The following is a 24,659-nucleotide window of genomic DNA, read 5'->3' as shown; positions in this document are numbered from 1 at the left end:
CCTTCGGAAGTGCCTCCATGAAAGCCACCATTCGCAGTATGGAGATGAAAATTAAACCATTTAGAAGGTAAGAGTGATTCCAGTAGTGATTGTGCAGTGATCCCATTGGCAGTGGAGGGGGTTTTGCGTCTGATCGGTCTTCCCCTAATGCTTCCAGGCCTAGACCTCTTCCAGACTCCCAGTCCCAGTGGAGGAGGAAAGTCGAAAGCCGCAGGAAGGTTAGGGAGCATCCCCACCGGTCAGGCGTCCCCTCGGTAGCTCCTGTTGATCGTTCCCAGGCTACCTTGGATCGCTCCAAGAGAGAAATCTTGCGCCAATGCTTCTCGTCTTCGCCTTCGCCTTCTCCTAAACGAGGATGGAGCTCTTCGGAAGCCTCGCGCCCTTCGAAGAGAGCCTGGAACGCTCCCTGCGCCCTTCCATCCAGCCCTGAAGTTTTTTCGGAAGAGCCTGAGGTGGAAACGAAGAAACATAAGAGATCTCTGGAGTATCGTTCCCCGGGCAGAGATCGAGCCTCGTCACCTGTTCAAGAGTTTGTGAATTCTCCTGCAAGGGTGTTGGCTAACCTTCAGGCGCAGATTTCGGCTCTGGCTGGCTCTCTTTGCGTGTCGTCTCGTCGTAGGAAGGACGTCTCGCTTCCTGTAAAGAAGTCCAGCTCTCTCCTGACTCTCGCTATTCGACGGAAGCGGCCCGCTCGCCTGTGCGTTCGGAGTCTCGCAGGAGACTTTCTGCTTCGGACAAGATCCCATCTGCGTCCAAGCGCCATTCGCCTGACAGACAGGATGTCTGTTTCTCCTTCGGACAAGGAGCAGGCTTTTCATAGGAGATCTTCGCCCTACAGAAGCTCTTCTCGAGACAGGATCGCTCCCCTTGATAGGCACCAAGAACCTAGTAGGCACTACTCGCCTCGTAGCCGCTCCTCGTCTCGCCTCCACTCTCCTGTTGACAAGCGCCCTAAATCGGACAGGCGCTCTTCGCTGGACAGGCGTCAAGAGCCTGTTAGGCGCGTTTCTCCTGCCAGGCGCTCTTCACCTGACTTTCACTCTCCTCGAGTCAGGCGCCGAGATCATGGCAGACGCTTCTCCCCTGGTAGGCGCTCGTCGCCAGAGAGCCCCTCTCCTCGTTTCAGGCGCCAAGAGCCTGGTAGCCGCTTCTCTCATGGCAGGCACTGTTCGCCTGGTAGCCGCTCTCCTTTGGATAGGCGCCAAGAGCCTGATAGAAGTTTTGTTCATGAAACTTACCTGACAGTATATATATATAGCTGTATTCTCCGAAGTCCACAGAATTTCAAAAATTCGCGGCACACGCAGTGGCGGCCAGGTGGTAGTACCCATTCCCGCCGCTGGGAGGCGGATATCAGGAACTATCCCATTTTCTATTCATATTTTTTCTGTCGCCGGTCGGTAAACAACTGTTTACAGACCACCTCCGCCTAGGATTTTGAAACTTCATTAGCCGCTTAAGTATCCTAATTATTCTTTCGATTATTGACTGGGATTTGTGGCGTGAGGCCATACGCTATCGTAAATTTTTTCTTTGCATTTGATGTCTGAAGCTAGTTAGCCTAGTTTCAGACTTTGTTGTCTGCATGGGGTAAGGTGAGGCTACCGGAACTTTCGGTAGACTCGCTTTTAGTTTTTTAATTTTTTATGACGTTTACATGTTTTCTTTGCATAAGTTCAATGTAATTAGTGTAATGTGTGACTGATTACGGAAGAAGTAGGATTCATGTACGCATTTTAGAGCGGGTAGAATCAGGAGTTTTCCTCCACAGTAAACAGAAGTTAGAAATAATGAACCTTCTAACCTCCTGTAGATTTTATTTTGCCTAACCCTGTGATATGCTTACGGGCCTAGAAGAAGTGTCTGCTAGAGGATTACATCAAGTAATCTTAGACTAAAGTGCTCGCTCTCCAATCAGTGTTGTGAAGTGTCGTGGCCCTTGTGTTGTGGAGGGGGCGTCAGATCGGCCCCCATAATGCCTCTAGGCACCTGGACCTCTGTCGGACTCCCAGGACTCACGGGAGAGGGCATGTCGAAAGCCGCAAGAGGGTTTCACGGGGGCTCCCACCGATCTGGCGTCCCTCGGCAGAACCTGTTGACGCTTCCCAGGCTGCTAAAGATCGTGCACGTGCACGAATCTTGAAGGATTGCTTCTCGTCCTCCGAGGCGTCCTCCCCGCGCAAGGGTTGGAGCTTCTCGGAAGGACTCGCGCCCTCTAAGAAGCTTTAGAGAAGAGGACTTCTTCAACGTCCTCTCTCGTCAGGAGGGAACGTCAGATCGGCCCCATAACGCCTCTAGGCCTAGACTCTGTCGGACTCCCAGGAAACCAGGGAGAGGGCATGTCAAAAGCCGAAGGAGGGTTACGGGTTTTTCATGCTGATCTGGCTTCCTTTCGGCAGGTCCTGTTGTCGCTTCCCAGGCTGCCGAAGATCGGAAGGCACGTGCACGAATCTTGAAGGATTGCTTCTCGTCCTCCAAGGCGTCCTCCCCACACAGGGGTTGGAGCTCTCGGAAGGACTCGCGCCTCCTTAAGAAGCTTTAGAGAAGAGGACGCTTCACGTCCTCTCTCTCGTCACGAGAAGATGAAACAGTAAAGAGACCACATTTACCCTTTTCGAAGAATGCGCTGGCTCTTTTCCTAAGGGACATATTAAGGAGGCTCATTCATCTTGCCAGAAGAGGTGATTTGAGCCTCCTGCGAGTGAACGCTCGTTTATACTTATTAGGAGCTCCATTCACTACCAGCAAGAGTGATTGAAGCCTGCCTGGAGTGAACGCTCGTTTTTACATTATTAAGGAGGCTCATTCATCTTGCCACAAGAGTGATTTGAGCCTCCTGCGAGTGAACGCTCATGAAGTTAGAGCTGTTTCAACCTCGCTAGCATTCCAAAAGAATTTTTGGTAATCAAGGACATTCTAGATTCCACCTTTTGGAGGAGCAACTCAGTATTTGTCCTCCTCTCCTCATGGCGCTCCGTATACGTTATGTAACGTTCGCTTTACTTCGAAAAAGCAAGCTGATAAGTTTGGGACGTCCGGCAAGCTGCTTTGCACAGTCAAACAACTTATGTCTCTGGTTCGGCATAAGAAGGGCAATTTAGAAAGTGAGGAAGCTTTTGGAGGTGTTCGACGTCCTATAAGTAGAGACATTCTCCAGGACGCTCGGCAAGCACCTTGCGAGGGTGTCTTTCGGACGCTCGGGGTTCCTTTGCTGAGTGCGTTTCCTGGAGATGTTTCTTTTGCATTACTAAGACGCAAGTTGACGCACAGGCGGCCACTGTCTTTGTAAGAAGGTTTGAAGGTCTTTTAAGGCCCGTCTTGAAGACGAAAGCCATAAGTCTTCCTTAGTGTTCACACACTTCAGGAGCGGCTTGCGGCTCTCCATGGAGACTCGCATGATGGACGTCCCTTGAAAAAAAAATATTCAACGTCATACGCAAAACGCGGTTCGCTCGCCAGGACGCCTCTTGGCGGGCCTTGCATGCATCAGGGCGCTCAACGAGTTCCTCTCTGAAACGTCGTTCAGAAGACTTGGTGTTCTCTGCTCAGACACGCTCGTAGCTAAGCAGGACGTTTTTTGAGGACGCTCAGCAGGACGCTTTCCAGGACGCTAAGCAGGACGCTTTTGAGGACGCTCGGCAGGACGCTTATGAGGACGCTTTTGTGGACATTCGCCAGGACGCTTCGGTGGAAGCTAGGCAGGACGCTTTTGCGAGAGGAAAAGACTTTTAGAAGGCGTCTTATTTGCTGTTCAGGACGTTTCTTAGGACGCTTGATGCTTTCTAAACGCTCGTCAAGAGGAGGTTTTTTCAGGACTCTCCACAGGACATTCCTTTACAGAAATTTTAAAAAAGGATTCCGGATCGGAGTTAGCTGAGAGACATACCCGAATTTTTTCTTCGATCCCTCTTTCCTCTTCATCGATTTCTCTGAGAATCGGGAAGATTATATACTCGGATTCCTGGGTGACTTTCGGTCATGTTAAAGGGTTTTCCCCTATTAGCAAAGTGCTAATAGTTTTGTCAAGTAAGGACGTTTTCCCATTGTCAAGATACTAAAACGTTTTGTCATTTAAGTGGGGGACCCCTCATAAATAGGGGTAGTTCTCATTGACATAGATTTTAACGTTTTTATCGTTTAAGCGGATAAACTCATTAACAAATTTCGGAAGAGCTCTCATTCATTTTCAGAGGCTCATCCGGGGAGTAAGAAAAAGACTTGTAGACTAGATCCAGGAAGTCTTATGTCCAATATCATAAGAACATTGAACGTCCTTTTCGATCCTCGGTTCTCTCTTGATGATCTCTATTCGAATTTTACTCCTTTTCTTGGCAAAGAGTCTTGGCAAAGAGTCAAGGAGTTCTTTTGAAAAAGTCTCATTCATTAGAACGTGGACAGTCGTTTCCTTTCTTTCTATTCCTGTCGAGGAAAGATGTAGTAGAGAAAATCGATGTTCAAATTACTACAATACTTACGTAGTTTATCTTTGCGTCATTTTGCTAACGCATGGGTCAAGTCATATCCGCATATCGTATTTACCTCTGCGGATAGAAGCCGAAAGAACTGTTGTTCTAGTGTATTTAATTGACACTCCCTTCAACCTTCCAAGAGTTTTCGGAGTAAGAACAACTCTTCAGGTATTGTTACGACAACACCAACTCAGCTTCTGTATTTAGCGAATTTTGTTTCGTTTAAATATGCCTGCTTGAGAGTTTCCTTTTGCTCGATAATTTCATACCTATCCCTTCGTAAAAGGAGTAGCTGGCAACTCAGGCAGATAGTGCGAGACGATGAACAAGGCTGCTGTTACTGTGATCTACGCAGTACCGGCTAGCTCGGTGACATGCATGGTTGGTTACGTCTCTCTCCCTTGCGGGAATGGTTGAATAAGCCGTCTCTCTGCCCTACAATCATGGATTTTAGCCTCGGGTTGAGGAAATTTCTAGTAATCATGAATGAACATGCCTTCCGTTTACTTAGAAAATTTCAACAAGATATCTCTTATACTTGTTCGGTGCGGGTTTACCGTTGCAACAGAATTCTGTACGAATCTACCCCCCCACCCCCGCGGCATAGCACTATAATAATGCTCTCCTGCTTTATGCAAAGCGCAGCCTTATTTAGGGAAGGAAGCAGGCTGAGTGAGGGAATGGATGAGTTGCTTGGGTGGGGACCATTTCCTCGCTGGAGAAGCCTGTTTTCCCTGAATAAACAGCAATTCAGACCTCTACAATTTTTCCTCACGAAGAAATTGGAATAGCATCAAAGGATCTAGTAATAATTCTAATTTTCTCTCAACGGCTTGAGGATCACCTCGGGTGATAGCGAGAGGGTACCAGACATCCGAACAGAGAACAGATGTTCTGGCACATTGTCTGAAAGAATTGGAAGCCAAATTGGTCGGCTCTCCAGTTCCTCGAAGGGTGAGTTTGGATCGAGTGGCCCAAATCATCTCGGATAATTTCTCAGCTCTCTCTAGCTCAAGAAGAGAGAGTTGGTTATGGGACTGGGTTGGCGGAAACGTAACGATCCTCAAGAGGTTCGTTAAACTAGTGCACGTCCGTGCGGGTCTTCTCGATCGAAGGCAACAACTACTGACGTCTGAGTAATCCTCACTTAGAAGTATGTCGAAAGTTGAGGAGAGACTGAGGGCGTCCTTTCGTTAAGTTTTTCGTAATATTGAGACGAAGGAGCTTCCTCTTAAGTTGTTCCCTTATTCATGATCCTAGAGGATTAGCTTTAGTCGCCACATGTTGGCCTCTAAGAGGTTGGATTCACAGAGGTCATGTAATTCAGAGAATTGTCCAAAGACCCTTCCCGAGAGAATCGGTGTAATCTAACATCGTCACTTAGTGAAGTATCTGATATCTCTCCTCTCTGAGTCTGAAGGCGTTCAGACTATCGAGAAGCGATAAAGATCTTCAAGATTAATGGCAGTCTCTTGGCCAAGGCAAAGCAGTGCTGCCTATTTTCAGTGTTCAATCGGAGGGGGCCGTTTCTGGAGATAGTGAAGGGAAATGACTGTTCCTCCACCTCGACCTCTGTGAATCTCTTTATGGTTCTATCTTTCCGTATGAAGTATGAGATAAGCTAGAAGTCCTAACTATTGTAGAATATGCAAATATGTTGTTGACGGCCTCTAGGCTCAGAGATTCGGTTCTGTCAAACAACAAAAGCTTCACGACTCTTTGAGGTCTGGGGAGATCTTGAAATTCTCTGGATCGCAGGTTCGGCATGGAACTTAGACGTAGTCTGAGTTTCTGATGCCAAAAGCATTTCGAACCTATCCTTTCTGCGAACTTAATACACGTGACCAGAAAGGCTAACATTCTAACCGCTCTAGCCACGGCAAAGAGGGTTAGTGAGGTTTTAGCCATCATCAGAGGTTTTAGCTTTAAAGGACATATGCGGTCTGTCCTCTAAGCCTTCCGTTCTTGATAAGAACGAAAACCTGTCTAACCCTTGACCCGAAGGCTTGGAGACCAAGGGTATGGCACAAATTATTGGGCAAGGGCATTAGAGAGTCCTGTGCCCTGTCGGGTCTCTCAAGTTTTATCTTGATAAAACTATAGAAAGTCGAGGTCAACGGACAATCTGCGGTGTTCCGTAAAAGACCAGACTGGTTCATGTCCAAGAACACCTGGCATTATAGTCAAGGAGTTCTTTTAAGAAGTCTCGTTCATTATGTTTGCATAAAGATTTGAGATTTTTCTTAATATGAATGCTCAAGAGGTGAGGGCGGCGGCCTCGGAAGCATTTCAACAAAGCATGACACTCAGTAACATCCTGAGTGCCACGCTTTAGCGAAGCAACTCTGTGTTCGCTTCACACTCCGACGGGATGTGAAGACGACATTTGAGATCTGTAAGTCGCTAGGACCATACATATCCGTAGATATATTATTGGGGGCAGCAAGCAACACGAATCCTATCCTATAGAAAAGGGATAGGTGTGCTTTTAACTTTGAAGGGTTGGTCGCTTGAGGCGCGTTCCTTTTCTTTAGCCTAGAAGTTATGGAACTAACTTTGATAGGTTAGGTCAGGTGGTGGTTTTAGCTTCGTTGCCCTCAGAAGTATGGTCATATGGTCTAGTCACATTGTGGTCACGCCCCCGTTGACAGATCATCTAGAGCGCACCAGCATACAGGTCTCTACCTCGCTGGCAAACTCTAGTACGCAGAAGCAGACTTTGGTGACAGTAATCACGAAGTCGGCTATGCTAACAGGTGAGGAACCAAGATGTATATCATCTACTAATTTAGTTTCCCCAAAAAAAAAAAAAAAAAAAAAAAAATAAAAAATCCTATTCTGTCTCCATTTTTTCCCACCATCCGAAGGTGGGATTCAGCTATATATATATGTCAGGTAAGTTTCATGAACAAAATGTTATTGTTTATAATACAATAAGTTTGTTCATACTTACCTGGCAAGAATATATATAATTAAAGTGCCCACCCACTCCCTCAGGAGACAGTGGCACTGATAAAATATGAATAGAAAATGGGAATAGTTCCTGATATCCGCCTCCCAGCGGCGGGTGGAATGGGTACTACCACCTGGCCGCCACTGCGCACTGTGCCGCGAATTTTGAAATTCTGTCGGACTTCGGAGAATACAGCTATATATATATCTGCCAGGTAAGTATGAACAAACTTAATTGTATTATAACAATAACATTTTTCTTCAAACAGGCGCTCTGCTCCTGACAGCCGCCTTACTCCTGTTAGGCTCCACGATCTGGAAAACGCCCTCCTCAAGACAAGAAGATTTTGCGAGTAGGCAAGTTCCAGAAGTTTGTCTCCAAGAGTCAAACCTCACTCTTCAAGAGACTTTTCTAAAGGTAGCCGCGCCTCTAAGGATCATGAGGGCTCTTCTGAGACGAAGAACAGGATCCCTCGGAAGAAGAAGGACCAAAAGACTCCTCTGTTTCCTCGTATAAGAGGTTAACAGATTTGCTCCTTCAAGAGTTTGGAGATATCCTTTCTCCTGTGGCTCCTCCTTCTCCTCTTTCTTTGTTCTCCACTTCGAAGACTTTGAAGGTTTCATCTTGTGTAAGGATGAAACTGACTATTTCAATGAAGAAGGCACTTAGAGGTTTTGGGGAATGGCTCCTTGCTAAGGAAGAGAAAGGGAAGACTGTTTTCTCTCCCTCCTTCTAACTGACTGGCAGATTAGGATTCTGGTACGAATCAGGGGAACCTTTAGGCCTCGCTCTCCCTTCTTCTGCTGACTCGGGCTTCTCTTCACTGGTGGATTCCGCTCGTCGATCTGCCCTCCTGTCTGCCAAGACTACGTGGGGGATGAACGAACTTGACCACCTACTGAAGGGAATGTTCCGAGTCCTGGAAGTTTTCAACTTCCTGACTGGTCTTTAGGAGTTTCTGGCTAAGAAGACCCAGACCCCAGGATTCCCTGTCTCCTGAAGATCTTAATTGCGTCCTCACTTGCATGGACAAAGCAGTGAGAGACGGCTCGACTGTTTGGAGCCGGAGTGATAAAGAAGCGGTCGGTTTACTGTTCGTTTCTCACGAAGGCAGTTTCGCATGCACAAAGGGCCTCACTTCTTTACGCTCAGCTCTCTCCTCTGCTTTTCCCAAGAAAAATCATTCAGGATGTCTCGAGTGCCCTTTCAGCCAAGGCTACTCGGGACATGTTAGCCCAGTCGGCCAGGAAAACCTCGCTCTGTCTTCCAACCCAAGACCAAGAAAGAGACTCCTCTGAGGCAGGAGCCCTTTTCGAGGAGGGACCCACTGCCAGAGTTTCTTCAACCAGAGGATCTAGACCTTTTAAGAGAGGTAAAACCTTCTCTAGGTCAATCAGAGGCAAGAAATAGCGATCAAGGACTCCAGACATCAGTGGGTGCCAGACTACTGAAATTTGCCGACGTCTGGGCCCACAAAGGGGCAGACAATTGGTCCCTATCGATTGTCAGCAAAGGATATCTCATTCCCTTCTCGTCAAGGCCACCATTGACGACGACTCCGAGGGAGTTGGTGGCCAGGTACAAGGACCCCATCATGAATCAAGCCCTTTCTCTAGCAGTAGATCTGATGCTAGAGAAGGAGGCTATAGAACTAGTGGAAGATCCCCGCTCTGCGGGATTTTACAACAGGCTATTCCTAGTTCCGAAGAACTCGGGAGGATGGAGACCGGTTTTGGATGTAAGCGCCCTGAACGTCTTTGTGGAAAAGAGGAGGTTCGCCATGGAGACGACTTCCTCAGTGTTAGCGGCTCTTCATCCAGGGGACTGGATGGTGTCACTAGACCTTCAGGACGCTTACTTTCATGTGCCGATCCATCCTTCTTCACGGAAGTATCTGCGATTCATGATGGGAGGAAACATCTTCCAATTCAAGGCCTTGTGCTTCGGCCTGTCGACTGCACCCCAAGTTTTCACAGGGTTAATGAAAAACGTGGCGCAGTGGCTACATTTGGAGGGAGTGAGGGTGTCGCTATATCTCGACGACTGGCTAATCAGAGCAGAGTCTCAAGAAAGATGTCTGGAGGACCTTCAAAAGACCCTTACATTGGCAAGTTCTCTGGGACTTCTGGTGAACTTCCAGAAGTCTCAATTAATCCCCAGTCAAGAGCGGATCTATCTGGGGATTCGGATAGTTTCTCTGGCTTTTCGGGCTTTTCCGTCGCCGGAGAGGATAGCTCGTTGCTACGAGAAACTAACGACCTTCCTAGAGAAAGATGCATGCACAGCGAGGGAGTGGATGAGTCTGCTGGGGACACTCTCCTCGTTGGAGCAATTCGTTTCTCTAGGAAGGTTGCATCTCAGGCCTCTACAGTTCTTCCTATACCAGAACTGGAGGCGTCTCTCCCTAGATCTGGAGTTCTCCTTCAAGATCTCAAGGGGAATCAAGAGGGACCTTCGGTGGTGGAACAACCCACTCCGTTTTGTGGAAGGAATGTCTCTTTACATGCCGAACCCCAACCATGTGTTGTTTTCCGACGCGTCGGAAGCAGGTTGGGGAGCGACGCTCGGGACAAGAGAAGTGTCAGGCACCTGGAAGGGGGATCAGGTGTCCTGGCACATCAACAAGAAAGAGTTGATGGCAGTCTGGATGGCATTGAAAGCCTTCGAGCCCCACGTCCGAAATGCAGTAGTTCAGGTCAATTCGGACAACACCACAGCCTGGCGTACATAAAAAAACAGGGGGGGACACACTCCTTCTCCCTGTACGAAACAGCAAGGGATCTTCTGCTGTGGTCTCAAGCAAGGAAGATCAGTCTTCTCACCAGATTCGTACAGGGAGAAAGGAACGTCAGGGCCGATCTCCTGAGCAGGAAGAATCAACTCCTGCCTTCCGAGTGGACCCTCCACTCAGAAGTATGCCAAGACCTCTTTGCAACAGCAAGGAACGCAAGGATTGAACTTTACTGCTCCCCGATCTCAGACCCAGGGGCAGTATCAGTGGATGCGTTTCTCCTAGATTGGACAGGTCTAGATGTCTACGCCTTTCTCCCCCTTCAAAGTACTGAGACAAACCCTCAAGAAATTTGCTATCTCGGAGATGACAAGAATGACGCTAGTAGCTCCGTTCTGGCCCGCCCAAGATTGGTTCACAGAGGTACTGGAATGGTTGGTGGACTTTCCAAGAGCACTTCCACAAAGACAAGATTTGCTCAGACAACCCCACTTCGACAGGTATCACAGAAACCTCCCCGCTCTCAATCTGACTGGCTTTCGACTGTCAAAAGTCTTGTCAGAGCGAAGGGGTTTTCGACAAAAGCTGCTAAGGCTATCGCCTCAGCTAGAAGACCTTCGACCCTTAAAGTCTACCAGTCGAAGTGGGGACGTCTTTCGCCGGTGGTGCAGGAACCAGAAGTTTTCCTCTTCCAGTACCTCTGTGACTCAGATCGCAGATTTCCTAGTTTTCCTCAGAGAAAAATGCGGTTTGGCAGTATCTACCATCAAAGGCTACCGGAGCATGCTGGCTGCAGTGTTCAGACATAGGAACTTAGATCTTTCGAATAACAAAGATCTGCATGATCTATTAAGATCTTTCGAAACTGCAGAAAAACTTCGAACGAAGTTCCAAGTTGGAATCTGGACGTGGTTCTTCGTTTCCTGAGGTCCTCTAGGTTTGAGCCACCACAGTTAGCCTCCTTCAAAGATCTTACGAGGAAAGCTCTGTTTCTCATGGCTCTTAGCATCCGCCTAAAAGGGTTAGTGAGATTCATGCCCTAGAAGGAAGGGGTAGTTTCAAAGGAGATTCCGTGATTTGTTCCTTCCTTCCTTCGTTTTTAGCAAAAGAATGAGAACCCCTCAAATCCTTGGCCAAGGAGCTTTGAGGTTCGTGGATTATCTGCCCTAGTAGGGGAAGAACCCGAAAGAACTCTTTGCCCTGTTAGGAGTTTAAAATACTACCTTCAGAAGAAGAAAACCCTTAAGGGCATTGAGGACAGACTATGGTGCTCTGTAAAGGACCCCAGCAGACCATTGTCGAAAAATGCGCTGTCTTTCTTCATTAGAAGTCTAGTGAAAGAAGCACATAGATCTTGTAATGAAGAACATTACAAGCTCCTAAAAGTCAAGGCTCATGAAGTGAGAGCCATTGCCATTCCTTGGCCTTTAATAAGAATATGTCTCTTCAGAATCTGATGAAAACTACATTCTGGAGATGTACAGTCGGCGCAAAAAAAAAAGCGAACGACTCCCTATATATTACTGTAATAAGCGTTCGGACTTTTCTTGCGATTTTCCGCCGAGAAGTATGTATTTTCCCCAATTTATCGTTCGTCTGGCAGCCTCTATTGTCTCGCTGTTCGGTACCATGAGTTACTAATGCACTTCAGTGATACTCAAGCTGTCCCAAAGGTCAGATGTCATTGTATGCGCTCCTGCCCCATTCACGCTTTCGTCACCGCTACATTTGGCGCTCTTGCGCGCTAGCTAATGAATTATGGCTAAAACTTCCTTATCCTTGGTTAAGAAAGCAGAAATTGTGACCCTATGGAAAACTGGCAAGTCAATGTCAGCTATTGCAAGAGAGCTGGGAATCTCTAAAAGCACCGTCTCATTGTGGTGCACCGCTCCAAGACAGGAGGACCTTGATTCATCACTGAAGCGGAAGAAAGGCTCAGGGAGGCCACGAAAAACTACAAAAAGAACGGATAACATTTTAAAAAGGATTGTTATGGAACATCCATCAATGCCAGCCAAAATTTTGAAGTCTCAAAACCCTGATCTGCTTAGGAACGTATCTGAACGGACTGTGCAACATCGATTGCAGAAAGACCTTGGTCTCCCATGTCGTGTTGCAGCAAAGAAGCCACTCCTCACTAAGCCTATGAAAGAAAAAAGAATGGCTTTTTGCAGAAAATATTTGAAGTGGACTGAAAAGGATTGGGAAAGGGTAGTTTTTAGCGATGAATCTAACTTCCACATTATTCGTAGCGCTGGCAAAAAAGTAAGGAGGCCCCAAGGATCTAACCGCTATGCATCAAAATACACAGTCAAGACTGTGAAACATCCAGCTTATGTGATGGTATGGGGATGTTTCAGCGGATATGGGGGTAGTGGGGGATTATATTTTCTCCCAGAGAGCACGACAATGAATGGAGAGATTTATGAAAATGTCTTAGAAAATGAATTAGTCCCTTACAAGGAACTTTTGGGCATGCGTGTATTTATGCAAGATGGAGCACCTTGCCACCGATTTCACAAGGTCACAAACCTTCTTAAGGAATGTAATATTCAGAATTTGGACTGGCCAGGCAATTCACCAGATTTAAACCCAATTGAAAATTGCTGGGCATACATGAAACGGAAACTGAAGGCACTAGCAGATGAGAAAACGTCCCTCCCCAAATTGAAGGATGCCATCCGTAAATTTTGGTTTGAAGACATGGATGCACAATATTTCAAAGATTTAGCACATTCAATGCCAAGAAGGTTAAAAGCTGTACTCAAAAATAATGGAGAAATGTCAAAGTATGAAAAAAATATAAGTGAACTAAAATTTCCCTTTTATTTTCCTTTTTTATATCATTGCTATGATCTGTTTACAAATGTATGGGCGTTCGTTTTTTTTTTTGCGCCGACTGTAATTCAGTATTCGCCAACCACTTCCTTAAAGACGTCAGTATTACGTATGACGAGTGCTTCGCATTAGGCCCGTACGTATCGGCGGATTCGGTGCTGGGGCAGGGAGCTGGAACATATCCTTAGTAGTTTTTTCCCTTGTTTTTGGTAATTGAGTTCATATGGTTGTATGAAAAATGATGCAGGTAGGCATCTTTTTTCGTTTCGTAATACTAATAACTTTAGTTTGGTTAGGTGATCGGATTTGGTTTGAAGCTCCCTGCGTTGGTAGTGGACAGGTTCTGTCATAGAAGAGGGCGAACCCCCATTGACATGATCCGACTTGGATTCTACTAAGTAAGCGGATATCAAGTCCCGTTAGTAGACCCAAAGAGTCTTTTCAGCTGTAGGTCACGCCCTCGCTGTAGCTCTTATGGCTATGCAGACTAACAGACAGTACCTATGAAGTCTTCAGCCTAAACAGGTAAGAACCAAGGTTATTTTTATACTACAACAGGTGTTGTCTACCTTTTCTTTGTTATTTTCTGTCTTATACCCTCCACCAAGGGTGTCAATCAGCTAAGTATATGTCTGACAGGAAAGTTCATGTACAAAAATGATATTGTTATTTTACAATAAAGTTTTGTACATACTTACCTGGCAGACATATACAATTGATGGCCCTCCCAGCCTCCCCTCAGGAGACAGGTATAAGAGAGAAAAAATCTGGCAAGAAAGGTACGTTGGTTCTTACACCCGCTTCCCAGCGGCGGGTAAGGTAGATCACCTGACCTACCTGTCGCGTTTGCCGCGAGTTTTGAATTCTGTCGTGACGTCAGAGACGTAAGCTAAGTATATGTCTGCCAGGTAAGTATGCACAAAACTTTATTGTAAAATAACAATATCATTTCATAGAGGAATTAATTTGCCTTATACGTATTTTCTGTCTTCAGGTTCGAAATGCCTTGAAGCAATACGAAAATAGTCGCCCTGTAGACTGCACAAAAAAGAACATCAAGCTGCTGAAAAAACTGGATGAGAAAGTTACTAAAGCACATGCTGAAAAGGTAAGAAAGTTTATTGAACTTCCGTAAGTTATTAGATGAAAAAGAAAATTTCGATGGTATTTTTTGTTAAATTTGGCTTTTAATCATATAGGAAGTCAGTATAAATGTAATGACCTTTCAGTCATTCACAAAACCAGACAAGAGGGGAAGGTTGAGTTTTTAATTTTAGGCTATAAGAATGAAAAATGTAAAAGTATAATAAACTTTGATGAATTTAACATAAGAAATGGCTCTTAGTCCCCAGTTGCTTCAAAACAAGATGTGCTGAATATCTCTAGGGTAAAAATATCGAAGCACATAATTCAGTTTTAGTAGTTACATTAAATTTGGGAAAAATGATTGGAAGATGCTGGAAGATATGACGATATTGGTAAGAGGGAGTGATTTCACACTTTCACACAGGATGTTAGGAGCAGGCACAAAATCAAATAACAAAATAGTAAGTTTATTCAGGACTGACCTTAGGGCTTGTTTTGATTTATTCGTATACACCTATAAACATATAAAATCTGTACTTACCACACTATCTACTTTCATACATCATCTGTACAGTTGGACCTCTATACTATTCAAGTAACCGGGAATAGTGTAAACCAAAGTGCCTATCTTAACAAAGACAGGCTTATGCAAGTGATCATCTACCACATCTAGTGACCCTGTCCATAAAATATTAAATATTGCTTAATTTGTGAAAAAGTAGATAAAAATGTTAATCTTGTTGAATTAATTTGAGGATTTGTTTGGTCCCGTTGGGTATGTTGAAACAGATCACCAACCACCATGAGAAGAACCTGAAAGAGAGAATCACCAAGTCTGAATGGTCAGAAAGGCAAAAGAAGAAGGATAAGGATGCCGGTTCGTCAGTGTTCACAGACGAAGATTTTAAGAAGATGAATGACGTCTGGCTTCGTCTGAATAATTGATGGTACTTTCCTTAGGATTAGTGTCTCCCTTTAGTCTCTTAACTGTGGCATTAAAATGTGCTGTGGGCAGCTTTTTGTACTATTAATGCTCTCACTCTCTGCTGCCCCTTAAGCGTCACTCTTGGGTAATGTGTAGTTGTTGAAAACCTACCTGTATACTAAGTTAGTAACCCATCTGTATTGTCCATGTATTGCATGGTATCGCTCTCCCTCTAATTATCGTTGGTCTGCAGCATGATTTGTGATTTGGATAATGCTGTTGTACCCTTGTGTTGAAAATGTAGTGTTGGAGAGAGTGAAAGATCCTGAACATTACTGTTTGGATACTGGTTCTTTTAAATCTAGGTGTGGCCATCAGGGTCTCTACATAATTAAACGTTCGAACTAATGCGGTTACTGTAGCTTACACTACTTGGAACTGCGCTGGTGATTGCGAGTAAGGTCGTTTTCTGTGTTGGGTAGCTTTCAAGTATTGTACTATATTGTAACTTAACCGCTTGAATTCTAATAATTGTATTTTAAAACCTGTAGAATTGCAATCAGTAACATCCTGCATAGAATTTCCGTAGAGTGCTAGAAGACCTTACCACTGAAGTAGTGCCATTTTTGTACTTTTATTATTATTGTATGTTTATTCTTACTTGGCATTTGCTGTGTTAGGAAGCTTTGCAGTTGCATGCATTGACGCATTGACACTTCACTGCTTTGCATTGCCTGGTATTTTTTTTTTTATTATTAAAAGATTGTTCTTTTGTTTCATTTGTCTGTTATTTTAATTTGAAAAATTATTTTGCCTCTTTTTATATACATTTACTATATAAATTAGGTTTTCCAAGATGCCTTTGAATGAGCGATTAACGGGGAAGTTAATTCCTTTTGTGTTTGTGTTCAGTTTGGTGATTATTACTTTGTGGCATTTTTTATACAGCTCAGGGTTTCACATTTTGGAGTTTGTGCCTTCTCCAATGTATATATTTGTTATGACTCGATATTTATTTCTTCTGATCTCCTTTGCCATTTTGTGCTTTATGATTTATGCCTGTGTTAATTCCAGTTCTCATGCTTAATTTTCAGAATGGAACCACTGAAGGCTTAGTGTCGCCCCCTTCAAGAAAATCAGACATTTCCTTTTAGGAGTTAAATGTGCCATCCTTGAACAAGGAATTCCATTGGTGTAAATGAGTGGAAAAAGTATATGTTAAAGCTATAAACTCTGCTTCTCACTGGTTCCCTATATGAAATTCTTACCCATAGTGTACCGATAGTAACTATGTATGGCCATGACCGAGTAATAGGCAAATGCGTGCTGAGCGTCACTGGAGTCGCTCTTTTGTACTACCTAACTTGGGTTGTTTGTTTGCCTTTTGCAGATGATGATAGTTCTATTAGGCTCCTGTTTCCTGACCCATTAGTTGCTCTGATTGTGCCTACCATTGTTTTTGTGTTCCTTATCACACTTACAGGTTTTTACATAGGCCATTCCCTTTACGTTGATTATACGACTACAAGTATAAGCAGTTGATGACTGAATTAAAGTTTTGTTCATGAGGAACTGCTTGGCTTTGCTGCATTTATTGATGAGTTTTTGTTATTCTGTGCTAGCTGAAATTCTTTCCCAGTATTGCTTTGACGAAAATGTGTGCATTGGAGTCAGCAAGCACACTTTTTGAAAAATTTTTTTATGCTTTCACAAACAGCTGTGACATGTGTGTTAAACATTATTGAAAATCAAGATTCCTGTTTTGCCATCGCAAAGGTGTTTTATTTTGCTGGACATAGCGTTTGCGTAAATATTTTCATTGTTAAATAGAATGACGTGTATTCTTTATTATTAGTAGTAGGCTTTGCATAAAAATATTCTGCTGATGTAACAAAGCATTGTAAGTATTATCTTTGAGTGTGAGTTGAACAGTATTAATAACCTTCCCTCCATTTCACGAATTGCTTGTGTGATGATATTGACATATTTGTGACAGCAGTTTTGTGTAAGTGAATGTTAGTGTTAAATCCACAACTGCTTAGTGCTACATTACTCATCAAGTGTGCTAACACCGTTGAAGTGTGTTAATACTAAGGTCTTAACGTCATTCACCATGGCAGAGTGGCTTGTAGTAGCCATATCAGGTGTCACAAATGGTGGGAAATCTACCGTGACGAGGCAGCTTCTTGAAGGGCTCCCAAGTTCTACCCAGTTGTTATGTCAGGATGATTATTTCTATCCTGAGGATTCTTCATGTCACATTCCTTGTCCAGGAGGCTTGAAACACCATAACTGGGATGTCATTACAGCCTTGGATATGGAAAAGATGAAATTAGATGTTAGGAATATCATAAATTCTTCCCCTATTAAAGAGGAGGGGGAAGATTCATTGCATGCATCTACACGTGACAGCAATTCTTCCATCCAGACGTATCGTCCCGTACTTCTCCTTGATGGGTTTTTGATATATGATGATTCTGAATTGACAGCCATGTGTGACCTCCGGTACTTCTTCACTCTGAGCAGAGAGCAGTGCTGGGAACGGAGGAAGAAGAGAGACTATGAACCCCCAGATCCTCCAGGTTATTTCGATGCTTGTGTCTGGCCTATGTATGAAGAGCATCTCGATAGAGTGAGGAAAAATGTTCGCGATGTCATATTCTTGGATGGTACAGAAAACCACTTTGAAATTATATACCAGCAAGTCCTTGAGTTGACCAAAGTAAATCCCAATTGTAAACAGCTTAACTGAATTTTTTTTATTCAGATAAGTGTATACGATAAGGTGCATTACTCTGTGCATCTTGGTTTCTTGATATTGTATGAGGAAAGGTGCTTTTTATGAAACAAAGAAATTTGTTAATGAGATCTTTTAGGTACAGTACTCTTGTGTTATAATCAGTTTTATTGGAAAGGAATGTTAGGTAAGCCAGAATAGTATTAACTTACTTAAAAAGTAAGCCCGAACAGAATTGACTGACTTAACACTAAATGGTATAGTTGTACGGGTGTGGGATGTTAAGTTTTTTCTTTTCTTTCTAGTGGACCAAGTCACTTGGCATTCTTTTAAAGTATAGGGGATTCAAAGGTGTGAACATGATGTATACTCTTATGTGCAGTTTGATTTCAGATATATCTGGGTAAGATGTGGTTATATATGGAAGTCTCTTTGCCTGGTTTTCTGGTGTTTCTTTACTGATGATTTAGACTTACAGGTATGACAGGATTAGGGTTATTGTTAGATCACCGAAAAATAGTTTACCGAGGCCACATAGTCACTATGCTAAACTCTCTTAGGGCTTGGCCAATGGATTTGTTCTTTAGAGAGAGAAACGAAAATGGAACAAGGGAAAAAGGAGATATTAAAGAAATTGTGATGTTAAACAAGAGACCAAAAGGAATGGATGAAGAGAAGGTACAAAGCAATGCCGCTGGGTTGTATGGTCAATGTACCACACCATGACATTACAGGTGTATGTAATAACCCCCTTAGGTGTGGTATGAATATAATTAACAATTTAGTTTGTGACTCTTTATATTTTGAGAGTAAAATCCTGCTCTTAAATAAAAGTCTTTGAAAAAATACAGTTTAGTTACTTTATTGTAATGGTAATTAATGTGGCAGTGACAATATAAATGCAGTATTGTAGACTAGACTTACAATGGTTGTTTTTAGACTGGTTTATTGAATCATTCATTCTTTTTCTTTGGTATATTTTGTTTCCTTCACGATTTGATGGATTTGAAAATAACTGAATCTGAAAGGAAAGAAATTTTAAGTAAACATGGAACTATATAGTATATCTAATGCCGGTATTTAGGTCCAGAACCTGCCAAGAGACTCGTTCACCAAGAGCCTTTGCTCCTTGATACATTCCAGTCTATATCCTGTAATTTGAGGTTCTTTGCAACATCCTGGCTGCCCCAGCTATGTTGCTCTTTGCCTTTCCATCCATTCTTTCATTTAAGGTCGAGACCTATGGGAGGCTAGCAGTGACTCAGTGGTCCTATGATACTGATTTTCTTTTTATATTAAAACTTATTTTTATATTTTAAAAGTAACTGATCTAGGTGGAGGTCCCTTCCAAGCATTCCAAAGGTGCTTTTATTTTTAGATCAAAGATTTTACATTTTGTTAGAGGCCAGCTGGGTTTGATGCAGTATTCATCAGTTTTAACCACAATGATCTTTTCTATGATGTTTTAATTTTTTATAACAAAAATTCAAAAGATAACATGCCTACTCCCCCAATATTGATTGCTGTGCATGAAGTAGATTAATATAGTACAAAGCCTTTGTAATAACCTTTGAACAGATAAGTTCAAATCGTGATAGATATCATTGGCTTACAAAAAAATTCTTTTTAATTTTACTGTGACCAAAGAAAATTTACCAAAATTTGATCGTTCCAGATGTAAAAACAAGCTACAAATACAATGGTTTTGATTAGGTTTAGGCTCGTCAGGTATGTGGTTATTGTGACACTGGTTTGAAAGTGTTGGAGAAATAATAGTCGGAAGTTGTGTAAGTTGTGTTTGGAGAAGCAGTAAAGTTTGGGTTGATGCGTCACTTTGACGCACTAGGTTTCAAGGCAACGAAATTCTCCTTTGCTGTTGACCCTCTAGCTTCAATAGGAAAAGTGTGCCCTTATTCAATTCAAAAGAAATTATATTCTGATAAAATACAAATCATATGCTTCAGTTTTTGGGATTGGTTGTGGGAAATCCCCCATAAGTGCATGCTAGAATGAATTTGAAGTATTATTCTTGTTGCTATATGTTCTTGGCTATAGAAGAAAGCCAGCATTTTTAGACTTCCGATAGCCATTGTTCGCGTATTGGCTGGCTTCCTGTGGGGGGGTTCATATTCATTGCATGACCATCACCTCAACAGAACAGTTATGCTTTAATTTTCTTAGTGATAGTGATCACTCTTTCTGCTCACTTCCTTTTCTGCAGTTCATAGCACAAATGTTCTTATAGTGCAGCAAAAACAGAGATATAACTGATGCAATGCGTTGGTATGTGGCACCGAGACAAACAAGTGTGTATATTTACAAGGTAAAAGTCAAAATGGCACAGATGAAGTAGTTATATTTTTTCATATTTTTCCAGAGAGAAGTTGCATGAATTTTTTTATATATATCCTGAATGGAGACATTATTTTTTATGTGACATTACAAGAAAGGAACAGTGCTGGCTCACCTTGTGCTATACAGTTGATCAATAAACATTTGATCATGTAAACTGAAAAAGTTTCCTACTTTAAGTCTACTTGGTAACCTCTGACAGCGTTTGCAATTGCTGCCTGTTTTAATTTTTCTTGTGAATCCTACAGCATGCTGCTCAAAGTTTAAATTTGTATGCCTTAAATGTCCTAATGTCCTTTAGAAGATTTGAAAGTAGCTTATATGTTTTTGTCTTTTGACTTTTTACATTCCTAACTTTCCTCTTATAGCCACTCTTTCTTTTGGTAAATATGTAATAATTTTCTTTGTTTTTCTGATTATCTCTTTTAATTTCAGTTTCTTTACGGTTCTCTTTCAGTATGTTATTTCTTTTTGTAGAATGTGTTTACATGGAGGTGTTTTAACATACTGCAAATAATCTATTGTAGTTGCTCATTATCAGTGGGGTCTTTGTGATTTGTGTCTTCATACGTATTGTTTTCATTTTTATTACCTGAATATCAACTTCCTGTACTGCAGATTCAGATTATAAGTTAAAGTGTTGACTGTGGAAGAAATGCTATTTTGATTAGTTGAAACTTTGTCTGTTGTGGAAATTTTGAGGGTGTAACTTTATTTAAAAACTTCAATGTAATTGAAGACATACTATAATGTAGTTTCATTTTTTTTATTTGACTCATTATGTGGTATTTTATGGGTAAAATCATGAGGTAAAGGTTTTTTATAGGATGTCTAAGATGAACTACTTAATAACAGTTAAAATAATAATTGTAAGATATCTGTAAGTGATGTACTACTTAATAATAATTGTAATAATAATATTGTTTGCAGATTGAATTTGGAAAGGATAAATATAAGAATTTGGATTATAGTTTTTTGTTTTTCATAGATGGTTTGGTGAAGTTTCATAAAGTTCTTCACCAGAATTTGCAGGAATAACCAGGCCTTCATAAATATCATTATAGAATGTGTGAGTGCCAGAATAAAAGGAAAGTTCCTTATGCACCAGTTCAGTAGGAATCTGGTGCATTTCTCTCATAATGAAGATTTGAATAGCACAGCTGTGATAGTTGGTAATTTTACCATACTCTGTACTAGTGCCACAGGTTTCTGTGAAAATGAACTCGTAGTCTTACCTTTGTAGCAGTAGACTGCTAGAAACATGTTTATGTTTCAACTTTTGCAATTGGTGGAAAAGTTTGTTTCAACTTTTGCAATTGGTGGAAAAGTTTTTGAAGCTTACCGTAAGATTTCAATATTTCTCTGCTAGGTGCTGTTTGGCTACTGGCTGTGGTCCTGAATGTAAAGAAGTATTGTTGCAGATGTTATGTAAACAAATTCACAAGAACGTGATAGCTTTGCAAGAAAGTATTTTTATACAGTGTTTTGTATGTTGAACATTGTAACAGTATTGTACATTATTGAGGACTGATTTGTGGAAATCCACGTCAAGAGTCAAACAGTTAAATGGGAGAATTATTATTATAGTCAGAAGTGAACATGAAAAGTTAAAGGTAGGTGATTCAAGAAGATTTTGGCAAGTGAGTTTCAGACGAGCGCAGAGATTAGTTTATGCAAATGCATATGTTGAGAGTGAAATATCTGATCAGTTTAGAAACATTCCAAATGATTGACATGATTACGAGGTGTAATAACGATACATTTTACATGCTGTTGTATAGTAGTCTTCAAGATTGTTATCAATAACAAAATTGGCAACCTCCTTCAAACAAGTTAGTCTCGATTTGAACATTTTTAATAACTCAGCCTGCATCTTTGTTTCCTCTTCAGTTTCATTAGATTTTTGCTTTTCACACTTCTTGACTTGATCACATTTCATAGTGATCCTTTTCTGCAATTGAATTTGTTCCTGTTCATGGCACATGAGAGCCTGCTGGTTATTTCTCCATGTTTCTAATTTTGAACTTAGAGATTTCTCCTCATTTTTCAGCTCATCAATCTTTTTTCCATTAGCTGCATGCCTTTCCTGGCATTTTATGATCTTTTGCTTACAATTATGGATAAGCCCATGGTCATAAATGATTTTCAGTAATGATCCCTCTCGCACTATTGAACTTTCCGTAATAGGCTCATTATCATGGCGTGAACGACTACGATGTAATTTACCCTTGAAAAAGTGATACTTTATCTGGCAAAGCATCATATTCTATATTTTCTTATCTTGCACTATGTATACTATGAATATCGTAAGGTTTGTGCAAATAAGAAAGCACAGCAGTGGTGCATCTATTACATCTGACATGTAAGTATCAAAGCCCAACTTCCTTATTACATTCAGTGGAAAAGGTGGCCTGTATGTTGACGAATCAGTAGGGACTGAATATATAATATTTACTTTCAGTTTCAATCTTTCCTTCATTGACTTGAATTTATTCATTTCGTCCTTACCTTCGGAAACAAAAGGCTATTAGATCAGTGAGGCTGATGGTACTTCCTTCAAAATCAGAAAATGTTGAATCTCTTAAGTTTATCAAAATCCAAATAGGCATGTAAAATGGAGAAGAAAACTTATTTTCATTATCCTGAAGCCATTTTGCTGCTTTGAAGGCATCTACATTCTTCTGTCGCTGAAGTTCAAATCGCTGTTGTGTCACATCCTGAGCAGCATCTACCCGAGCCTGATAATTTTCCATCTGCCTTTTAGCGTCTTGATTTTCTGCAATTGATTCATCTTTTTCATTGCAAATATCTCATAGCTTAGTAGACCCAGAAGTAACATCCTTAGTTAGTGCCTGCAACTTTCTTCGGATCTCGTCCTCATCGGTAGCAGGTAAAGAATCAAGCTGCCTTTCTAAAACATCCAACTGACTTCTGAAGTTTTCAAGGGCCATCCTCTGCTGCTGTGCTGCTGCTTTTTTGGCATTGAAACAAAAAACTATTGCTTTTATATCTTCTCTGAATTTATCTAATTGTGTACAAAGGTCTTTAACCTTTTGAAGGGCTTCATGAGATTTTGCAATCTTCGTATGAAATGCCCATTTCCGGAGTACACTGGATTCTTTACATTCTTGTATCTTTAGCCATGGAGAATAGGTTCCAAGGTTCTCTGAGAACTATGCTTATACCAGACCTTAAATATATTGGTTTTAACTTTATACCAATGATATACTTGATTTTTTTAGAACTACACAAAACTAGATGTGTGCAGGCACCTCAAGGTTGTCACACCCTGTCATATCTCTTATTTCCTTTATGCATTCTTGTGCATTTCTTTGAATCTTTTTCATTTGATCTTTGCATCATTGACAAAAGGAAAGATTCACTAGATGAAAGAAGAGATAAGTTGATAGAGATTCTTTGTACTGCTAATAGAAGTAACTAAAGATTTCCCGTTTAAGTTTCAGTGATAGATAATGATAGAATGCCTTTAGGATTGTCCATGACCAATGCATTGACTAATGGTTGATTCATGGTGGAGGTTCTCTTGTGTATGTAAAATTGAAATTATATTTTGGTTTGATTTTAAATGACAAAATTTTGGTTTCAATTTAAATTACTCATAGCTGAAATGTACTACAGTTTATTTGTTCAGCAGGTAAGGGTAGAATAATTTCAAGTACCATAAGAAAATAAAGAATTACAGGAAATAATACCCATAAACAGGATAGTCAGAAGTATTGGTTAGTTATAACTACATACCCCCTTGGAGCTTGCTTCCCTTTGTATTGCTGCTCAAATCAAGCTTTATAGATACTGTACATGCCTTATTACAATGCTATATTGTTATTGTGAAGCTGAATTACTATAGTACTGTTGGGTATGGTTACATCATTATTAGTTAGAGGGAAGTAGGTTTCTATTGTGTCTGTGTGTGTGGTGCAGCTAAGATGAGCTTAGTATATTATGGGATCCACATCCCTGTTAAGTTGTTAAGTTTGTTACCAAAATTAAATATAAGGTGAAGTTAGAAATTTTTTCTGAAGTTTTTTCTTGCAAATTGGCGTGAGTGTGTTGTTAGTTCCTTTTTTTTTTATGTAGTATAACCTTAAGGTCTGGTTAAATAAAAATAACTCTTTTATAACTAACAGCCTTTTGCAAGTGTGCATTTTGATTACATGAAATGCATGTTCTTGTCTCTATGTTTAATTTACTGTTTCATTTCTCCTGGATTTCTTTTAACTTTTATCAGACCATTGTACCATTGAAAAATACATTCAGTAATAATCTTATCATTCCTACTTGTGCAACTGGATGGTATTTTTCATCTTGATGATATTTACTTGTGTACAAAATAGTCTTTGAAAGCCTTGTGATGGTTTAAGGTTACAAATAATGAGTATAAAAATATAATATGAGTTACTTTTGATCTTCACTTTTATAGCTATTTTTATGTCATTTCAAGTCTTCAGTGCAACTGTTTATTGTACTGTTATGCTTAGCTTTGCTAACTGTTTGTTACATTTGATTAGTAAGGTATGGGTTAGTAAATTTTTAATACTTCATTCTTA

At 41.5% G+C, this 24,659-nt stretch overlaps 1 protein-coding gene across 2 annotated transcripts in view; it reads left to right on the top strand.

Moving 5' to 3' along the window:
• LOC135212935 (nicotinamide riboside kinase 1-like) overlaps positions 1–24,659 on the top strand; it is a 29,778-nt gene extending 5,119 nt beyond the window's left edge. The window contains exons 3-5 of one of the 2 annotated variants that reach the window (XM_064246680.1): positions 13,986–14,099; positions 14,867–15,024; positions 16,097–24,659. In XM_064246680.1, coding sequence (XP_064102750.1) covers positions 17,116–17,754 — 639 coding nt within the window. In that variant the 5' untranslated portion in view covers positions 13,986–14,099; positions 14,867–15,024; positions 16,097–17,115 and the 3' untranslated portion in view covers positions 17,755–24,659. The remainder of the gene's footprint in view (positions 1–13,985; positions 14,100–14,866; positions 15,025–16,096) is intronic. The other variant, XM_064246681.1, reaches the window with a different exon arrangement.

Source organism: Macrobrachium nipponense, chromosome 42, assembly GCF_015104395.2.
Source record: "Macrobrachium nipponense isolate FS-2020 chromosome 42, ASM1510439v2, whole genome shotgun sequence".
Lineage (NCBI taxonomy): Eukaryota > Metazoa > Arthropoda > Malacostraca > Decapoda > Palaemonidae > Macrobrachium > Macrobrachium nipponense.
The sequence above is the reverse complement of the archived record's forward strand: the minus strand, read 5'-3'. Positions and strand labels throughout refer to the sequence as shown.